This window comes from Aptenodytes forsteri, unplaced genomic scaffold (assembly GCF_000699145.1).
Source record: "Aptenodytes forsteri isolate BGI_AS27 unplaced genomic scaffold, ASM69914v1 Scaffold72, whole genome shotgun sequence".
NCBI classification, from domain to species: domain Eukaryota; kingdom Metazoa; phylum Chordata; class Aves; order Sphenisciformes; family Spheniscidae; genus Aptenodytes; species Aptenodytes forsteri.
The window spans coordinates 799,442-808,565 of NW_008796193.1; the positions used below are offsets into that span (position 1 = coordinate 799,442).

Here is a 9,124-nt window from a genome sequence, read left to right on the forward strand (position 1 = left end):
CCGCCTGCCCCGTCTGCCCCGGAGTTTCCTCTAGGCAGCAGCACTGCTCGGGCTGTTCCCTGTTTGCTTCCATCTCTGGGAACTCGAGTGCTTTAACCTGTCGCTGGGGTGGCGGAGGTCAGTTTTGTTAACGTTCGGTGCTCAACGGTCCCGGCTTTGTGCTCGGGCTATAGATGCCTGTACAGTTTCTCGTGAGCTGTTTTCCCACAGAGTCTGCGAAAGACAGCGTACTGGGGTGCGCTGGTGTGGCTGTACAGCTATCGGGCATTACGTTGCTTAAAAAACACAGACGAGCTTTCTACTTCCATTAGTTATTGCTGTCTAAATAGAGGACGAAAAGCAGGTTACTGGGAGTTACTGAAGAAAACAGAAATGCTTTGCTTATACGTATCTACTCACCTCTTTAGACTGCGAGCTGTTTAAATCAAGCAGACAACGGCTGGGCTCTGTTGTTGACCGTGTTATTAAGTGTTGTTTCTTTGAATTCTGAGCAGTTGTCTTCATCCTAAACCCAGCTGAAAAACATCTGAAGTGAGTATGAGCTGGTTTGTATTTCTTTCTTTCTAAAGGCTTTAAAAACCATTTAGTTTCCAGGTCTCGCAGATGTGTCGATATCTGAAGATATTCCAGTGGAAGGGGAGATTACTGTTCCTGTCGGATCTCGCTCTCCTGATGAAGACTACTCCACACTGGATGAGCCTGTTAGGGATACTATTGTAAGTCTGTGCCTGTATCTACGGTAAAACACGTGTTTTGCTGATGTCTTTGGCCAACTGTTATGCAAAAACTGTATTTTTGCATAGCTCTGCTTGACTTGTACTTCATCATAAGTTTGGGGTTTTTTTAGAACTAGCTATGTAAAATGGATTCTTCTGGGTCAAAAAATGTCTGAATTACGTCCCCGAAGCTTCTCTGTGATCTCAAAATCTTTTCAAGGGTAAAGGCCTCAGAAGAAGCTTGGAAGAAAACTGTTCTGGCTAATAGGATTTTTCATTAGCTCTCTTTTCCTAGAGGAGCAAACAAATTATTGTTCTTAATTGGGTGTTACTAAAGGATAAAATATTGTGGTTGTTAAGGAATGTAGAAAAAGTAGGTGGTGTTTGTTGCAGAGGATGCTACAGAAATTTTTGGGTTGGATCCCATCTTGATTTACCATCAGTACTCCTTTACTTCTAGCTTGCTGCTTTTAGTTGTGAACTGTAGTTTTCATGACGGGATAAATTAAAGTGTTGCTTCTGTATTTCAGATGAGAGATCTGAAGGCCGTTGGGAAAAAATTTGTCCATGTCATGTATCCGAAAAAGAGCAGTGCGCTCCTCAGAGACTGTACGTATGAGAAGATTTGCAAAATCTTGAAAGGATGTTTTGCCAACAGACTTTGCCGATGTGGGAAAAGGAAGAGTTCAGGGGAACGGGGATTCAGAAGTGTCTGTTCTGTGTTCTTTCTGTTGTAGTAGAATGCTGAATAGCAAACATGAAAAATCAGAGTGTTACCAAAGCTCTTTAAAAGTGGAACATGTGCTAGAATATGTAGAACAGGTAGCTTTACAGTTGGCAGGCTTTGAATAGATTAGATTATAGAATATGGCATATAAGATGCTAACTAAGAAAATTATAAGGAAGTATAATGTGCAAAATGGTACACTGGGAGTTGGAAAAAGAGTGCTTTACTACTCTCGGGAGAATGAAACTGAGCATCGTTCTGTGATATTTATGATTTTTTTTTTCCTTTACCTGCAGGGGATCTTTGGGGCCCTTTGGTGCTTTGTGTCTCACTTGCACTGTAAGTACTTATGGTGGGTGCATTTGGGCTTTTATAGTCTTTTTTACATTGGAGAAATGAGAAATTACAAATTTCTGACTACATGTGTTGAGATCAAATTCATCTGATCCTTCTCTGGTCTTCTGCAAACACTGCCTGTTTAGATTTTCGTATAAAATGTATTTCTGACACTTCAAGCCCATTAAGACCTCCCTTCTTTAAACTTAGGATTTAAGGGTGAACTCTTCCTAGTCCCCTGTCTTACGAATGATTTTACTGAAAGGTATCCCGATTCACGTTGTCCTTGTTTCTAATGTGTTTGGCCGACTTTGACCCTAACCTGCGGGTCAAACCCTTTGTCTAAGAGCTGCAGTGTACGTGCTACGTATCCTGGAGAACCAGTGGAAAAAGAGAGGCTGTTGTAGTAGTTCACAGATGGGAGATGATGGTGGCTCCCGGGAGCTTCTGGTGCTCCACTGGAGCGTATGTGTGCAGATGTGCCTGGGGTAGGACAGAAATGTTGGTCAGATCTGTCAACTAATTGAGGCACACCTATGCACTCAATGTACAGAAACCATTCAGTAAAATGTCGGTAAAGATTTAGCAGAAGTACACGGCGTCATGTAAATATTCAAATCAATGCATGCTCGCTTTTCCAGGCTTTGTGTTGCTTGTGTCCTGTAGTTGTTATAAGCTTTTCTTAAGGCTTTTGTGTTTTATCATGCGCTATGCTGCCTGCTTTGAGAGGTTACCAAACTTTTGGTACTTTAATTTTCATCTGTTAGCCCGTTGCCTAGGGTTTTATTCTCCTCTATATGCTTACACAGTCCTCAAAACAAGTAAACAAATGGACTGATATGCCCTCAGTTGAGCCACAACCATTTTCCTTTCCTATTCAAAATTGAGGATACTACTAAAAATAAGAAAACGGATGAAAAATAATGGGTCTGCAGCCTAACTGGGACTCAGTGTTTCGGGCTTCTGTTCTGTCATCTACTCCAAGTCTACGAAAACTCCGTCATCAATTGCAAATGACTCCTTTTATCTGTTACCTACAACAGGATGCTTCAGGGTGGATCAGCAGATAGCAAAGACGACGGAGGGCCCCAGTTTGCTGAGGTCTTTGTCATCATCTGGTTTGGTGCAGTTGTCATCACACTAAACTCAAAGCTTCTTGGAGGAACTATGTGAGTGCTGGTTTATTTAGTAGCAGTTACGATCCTCCCGTGCATGGAGTTTCTGCAATGCTTTGGTTTGACTACTTTTTTCCCATTTCTCTCTCTCCTTTCCAGATCCTTTTTTCAGAGCCTGTGCGTTCTGGGTTACTGTGTCCTGCCCCTGACAGTAGCAATGCTGGTGTGCAGGCTGGTACTGCTGGCAGGTTCTGGGACTGTCAGCTTCGTTATACGTCTTATTGTAGTAGTAGCTATGTTTGGCTGGTCAACGTTAGGTAAGTACCTTTTTGCATTATAACACTGTTCTGTGCACTGAGTAGCGCAGTGCTTAAGAGGTAGATCTGCATGGGTTCTGTTGGGTAAAGCCGATGGATATTGTAGGTTAAGGTGTCCCCTCGGCTGCTGAAATATTGTAGAAATAGTTCTTCCAATCCTTGTGTTGGCAGAGGTTCAGCCTCTGCCTATGCTCCTGTTGATTTTCCTGGTCGTATGCAAATTGCCTTTGGCAGAAGGATGATAATTAATATTAAACACCATGTGAGACTACTGGGTATTTTATTCTGTGATCTATGTTATAAATACTATTAGAAAATGCTAATTTCATACAGATGCATTTGCATTATTTCTCCTGTTCTTAATCTGTAAGTCTGACTCTTGTTACAGAACGTTAATCAGCATTTATCTTTCTATACGATAAGGAAAGCTTTAACTGGTGATTATAGACCATTGGTATTGAGCAATGGATTACTCTGTTTTCTCTTTCAGCATAGTTGTAATGCAGATCCTAATTCAAAATTGTTAACATCTGCAGTGGATCTTAGACTTCCAGTTTTATGCTGCTCACATTTCAAGTATTTTTCTTTTTCGCCAGCATCTACAGCTTTCCTGGCAGACAGTCAGCCTCCAAACCGCAAAGCTCTTGTTGTGTACCCCATCTTCCTCTTCTACTTTGTTATCAGCTGGATGATTCTCACCTTTACACCTCAGTGATCTCCGATCAGAAGAGACGAGACTGTAATACGGACTGACGTTTTTTCATGAACGCTGCAGTTAATCATTGGCTTTATCTCTTTCTAATTTATATATATATATATAGATATTGTAAAAAGGCAGGTTATGGGATAAAGCCAGAGAACTGCACGAATTGGTCGTTTGTGTGTCCCTCTTTTTGAAAGATACAGAGGCCCAGCTGCTGAGGGGTTTTTTATTTAGCCCTGCTCTTTAGTTGTGTTAAATAAAAAATACCCACTGTGGCAGGGATTATTCTGCCTGAGGAATAGAGCAGGAGATCCTGGAATTTCAAGACGTTGGGTAGAGGAAGGTGAAATTATAGGATCACACGACTTGGCAGAATTCTTGCTTGTGCTCGGATTCTCACTGAAGATGAATATGCCTTATGAAATAATAGAACTTCATTGCTGTTATGTGTGGGTAGGGAAGAAATGTGTTTGACTCCTGTTCTTTTTCATTTGCTTATAGAGTGGTGAAATGTATATAAAGTGTATCATAGGACTGTGAGCTATCACTCTGAAATTGGATTTCAGCAAAAAATGAGTCGGGTCCATTTTGCAATTAATTGGAGCTGGGCGGAGGGGAACTGCCTTTGCTCGTGTTCACGTATTGTGCAGTTATGTTTCATCCCTTCAGATGTCGAGAAAGAGTCTTTCAGCCAAATGCCTTCGTTACACTGACTAATCCTTGTGTCGCGTGAGAGGGAGTGTGTTTACACTGGATAGTTACAAATCTTTTCGTGTGACCATAGATTAGAGAGTTAAAAGTTCCGGAGAAACAGTCAAGACTGGTTTGCAACAGGGACTTAGCTGTCACTCTGCGTATTGAGAACGGAAAGTTGTCTGGAGAATACCAAGTAAAGTGTGTGTGTGTATATACATACACATATATGTGTTTAAAAAAAAAAAAGTTTGTGAGGTAAGTTGAGGTTTTGATACGTAAGATGTTTGGGTGCTAACATACCACACCAGGACTTGCGCCCAAAAGTTTTAAAATGGGTTGGAGGAAGGAAACTAAATCGTGATGAATGTGGTGGCTGCTGTGAAGTAGGATGTGAATTCTGGTCTTCACTGCTTGTATGTGACTTTTCGTTCGGTTGTTTACATGGACAGCATTTCAACATAAATGCGTACAAATTTGCATATTGTTTCTTTGTACTTACAAGGACATGTGAGACTTCTATGGGTTTTTGGTTTTTTTTTTTGTTTTGGGTTTGTGGGTTTTTTTGCTTAATACTTATAAAGTATTAAGGGGAGGAGGCTTTCTTCTCCAATTCCCTGTAGGTGCACTTACATACCTTGCCTGGAGAACCATACACAGGTGTAGAAGTGTGCCATTTATGTTTCAGCGTAGGGATTGAGACCTGGAGAATTGCTTTTTGAAAACTGTACAGAAATTATTTATGTTATCCATTATTTTCAGTAAGCAATCCAAGGGGAGAGCTTTGAAACATCTGGGAGTGAAAAAGCTGCTGTCAAAATGTCACTTTTCCTGAAAATGAGCATCATATTTCCTTTTTCCTATAGTAATGCTGATAGACTTGAAATTGATGTAAGTGGGTCCTGCCGAGGTGTAAATATGCCTAATTTATATTTATATGTAACAGTGCGGTTTCTGCTATAAACACTATAAGTATTTGATAGTTGGGATGGAAATTTCTCAATGTGCGGATTAAAAGTACGTTTTTGCATTTCTGGGAGCATGGAGAAGAGGGAAGGAAAAATCAGTTGCTCTCTGCAGGGACCAGCTTTGCTGCAGAACAGTTGTCATCAGCGAGCATGTGTGAAGCTGACGGCTGTTCTTGCTGTCTCCCTTACGCCTTCGTCCATGGCTGTTCTGAGGTGCCGCGAGAGGAGCTGTAGCGTTTCATATACATGGGTATAAAATGGAAATGGGGAATTTTTAAGCTTCCATTAAATTATTACTGGTATGGAATGTGATTTCTCTTTTAAGTGTGCAGTTTTCCATTAATTTAAACATTAGTTTAGCTTCATGAAGCTGAAAAGAAGTATTCAAGGGAAGTAGATAGTAAAGCTATTGATGGCTACAGTGGGATTCTTTGAGCCAAATCTTCCTCTCCTACTGCAGCACAAGAATTTAACCGTGCTTTTGGAGAACCCCTTGGAATTCTCTCTGTACTGTCTTGTGACTTAAGCTGCTATTATATCTGAAAAGTAATTGGAATAACATTGGATTGATCCAGTATCTTTTTGAAAAGAAGGAAAATTAAGAGGAATTCAAATCCCAGATTTTTCCTTGATTGTTTTTAACTTAGATATAAGTCTCATGATGGTTTGCTCTGTAACATTGCTCTTGGCTTATACAAGAGAGAAGAAAATTATTTTTATATTAACTAGATTTACTTTTCAACTGGTCACTGAAGTTTTTAGTTAAGAGATGTTTTTAATCTGAAAGAGTAGGCAGAAATGTTCTGGTTATATGGTGAAGGCGTGATTTTTTTTGTTGTTTTTTTGACTCGTGGCAATCTTTCTTTAGTATGGAAGCCATCATCTTCTAAAGCTGTAAAATCTTTTAAGTGGATTTATATCACTGAAGGTGTAACTTGCCCTAAGGTTTTAGCTGGCAGGATGCAGGTAGGAAACTGGATTTTCTGAGTTTTCACGCTGCCAGTTGAATAAAGTTGCACGTCTTGTGTATGGTGGGTTTTTTGATCATTGTTTTCCTCTAGCGGAGAGTAGAGGACGTTGATGTCCTCGGCCAGGAGTTCCAGTTGCTGTAGCTCATTGCCTGATTCACCTTGCTTCTCTCAGCTTTCTGTCTTGTGAGATGTGCTTGATACACTGTGTGCTTTTAAGCATATTGGCATCTCGTCAAAAACAATTTCCCACCCCCAATGTTATAATCGGTTCTGGAAGAGCTTCACTGAGTGGCTTGGCCTTTCTACTTGAAGATGATAATCTATTGAAAAACTTAGCCCTTTTTATAAGTAGAATATAATTGCTTAGGAAGGCAGAGCAAGCGATGAAGCACCAGTGGAAATGAGCACCGGATTGATTGATTGAAGATTAACTGTCTTCTGTGACTTCAAAAAATTAAGGAGCCAAAACTGGAATTTGTTCCTCAGCCAAACTTTGATGTTCTGTAGAGCCACCGCTTTCACTGAATCGGCTTGCCCTTCAGCAAACAGGTGGTTCCCAAAGCGAAATAGATATGGGCACATTAAAGCACGGCTGAAAAACTTCAGGTTTAGACAAGCGAAATACCTTGAGCTTACTTGATATTCGCCGGCTGCCCAGAATTCATGCTGATGATAGCCCTTTAAAATGATGGTATTACATGAGAGAGGTGAGAGTGCCTGTTCATTGAACGCTACTTTGTCTTGTTCAGCCAGTTATAGAACGCATTCCTCCAAAAAACGCATGCAGGTAAGTAATCCTTATAACCACAACGTAGATTTTTAATTTGTTATGAAAATGTATGTGTGAACTCAATTGTCATGCTTTCCAAGGGGAAAAAGTCTCTTCCTTCTTCTTTAAAGCCGGATGAGGAAAGGGTAGCAAGGAGAGAAGCAGATGACTTGCCTTTAATGAAGTGTTTTAACTTTTCTGTAGAGAAAGTGGATGATTTTCTGATGCATAAACCAGGCTTTCTTTCCTACTAAGACTTTTTTAATGCTGTTTATCAACTGAAGTTGTTGTATGTGTTTGAGTCTGTATTTAATTTTGATCTGTTTAATACCAATGAAAAGGAATTTATTTGTTTTGACTTTAAAATTTATAAATTAAAACACACTGAAAGGCACGTGTGGACTAAAAGTACTGTGTACTTCGGGTCAGTGGTAAGGAACGGCCTGTCCCACAGGAGCGGGGGTCCCCGGGCCTGGCTGCCTGGGTGGGAGGCAGCACCTTCGGCTCGCGGAGCCTCTCCTAAAGCACGGGGGCACTCCAAAGGGATCCTGCCAAAGAAAGGCGTTTTATACGGCCTGGGAGTTTGGAGTGATTTAAAAGAAGGTGGGGCAGAAAAACAGCTGAATTCTCTACTCCTGTGCCTATGGAATGCTTTTGATTTGTGTGTCCGTGCATCGCTGAGTTAATAGGTGTTGGTAGGAGCACCAGGGTAAGGTATGAATCCCTTTTCCCTCTGCTAGAAGAGCATTGCCGCTATTACAGATGCGTGTAAATATTCGATGTTCTTATGTTTTAGCCAGCTGTGCTAATGGTTTTTTGGAGCGAGGACCCGAGCATTTGGTCTGCGTATGTTGGGGCCGTTGTCCTACACCGGGCGGTGCTGTAGGGGATCAGCACTTCAGCGTTCCGGGGAGGGAAAAAAAGCCCCGAAGTTCTTGTTACAGGTCCATGAGAGAGATGCCCAAGTGCCAGTAACGCTCAGGCTCTGGACGAGAGGACGAGACACCGAAGGGGAGCTGTGTATTGGTAACAGCAGCAAGGCAGAAGGGTGGAAGCCTCCCCAAAGTCCCTGCCCACCGCTTCTCCCTGGCCCGACACCAAGCGCTCAGTACCCCGGAGCGGGGCACGCGGGGCACGCGTGCCGGAACCCATCCAAGCTGAGCCGTGACATCAGTTTGCTCGTGCTTAAATGTTGCCCGTACTCCCGCCTGGTCCCAGACTCTGCACAGGGGAATGATCAGCTGCGCTGGTTTACCCTCGAATCGGTGTTTGTGCAGGCAACCCCTCTCTCTCGTTGTCTGCAGCTTCGGGGGAGGAAGGTCTCGGTAGCCACCTAATTGACAGAAGTCTGCCCAAGGGGTGCTCACCGGGACTCGGTGCGCCGTGATTAAAATACGAGGGGACTAAATAAGGCAGGGGTGAAGAGGGGGCAGAAACTTGGTAGGAGGGTGGCCTAATAAATGAATGGCAATTAAAAACTATCGCTGACCAGTACTGGAATTTGAAGTACCTGAAGCAGGTCCGTGCTCTTGCAGTGCGCTGTGGGGTGACAGCGGGGACTCTCCTGCGGGAGCCTGGCACCTTGCCTGAAGAGCCTTGGCTTGAAGGCGGTGGCAGCAGGGAGATGGCTAACCCCGCTCCAGGGCCCACGGTGGTTCGGCTGGAGAACGCCAGAACGTCCCGGTGGTCACAAGAGGGCGGCACGACCTTGCAGTCCCTTAAAGCTCGGCTTTTTCTCTTTTTTTTTTTTTTCCCCGCCCCCCCTCCCCTTGGGTTTTTTCTTCCATCGGAGATTGAGGACGCGGCAGT

The 9,124-nt window shown here is 42.7% G+C and overlaps 1 protein-coding gene across 1 annotated transcript in view; it reads left to right on the forward strand.

The window, feature by feature from the left end:
• The window catches only part of YIPF6 (Yip1 domain family member 6), a 7,007-nt gene extending 1,920 nt beyond the window's left edge, over positions 1–5,087 (forward strand). Inside the window, exons 2-7 of the mRNA XM_009288092.2 lie at positions 588–716; positions 1,247–1,325; positions 1,740–1,782; positions 2,823–2,948; positions 3,054–3,211; positions 3,808–5,087. Of these exons, the coding sequence (XP_009286367.1) occupies positions 588–716; positions 1,247–1,325; positions 1,740–1,782; positions 2,823–2,948; positions 3,054–3,211; positions 3,808–3,926 (654 nt within the window). The 3' untranslated portion in view covers positions 3,927–5,087. The remainder of the gene's footprint in view (positions 1–587; positions 717–1,246; positions 1,326–1,739; positions 1,783–2,822; positions 2,949–3,053; positions 3,212–3,807) is intronic.
• Positions 5,088–9,124: the final 4,037 nt, after the last annotated feature.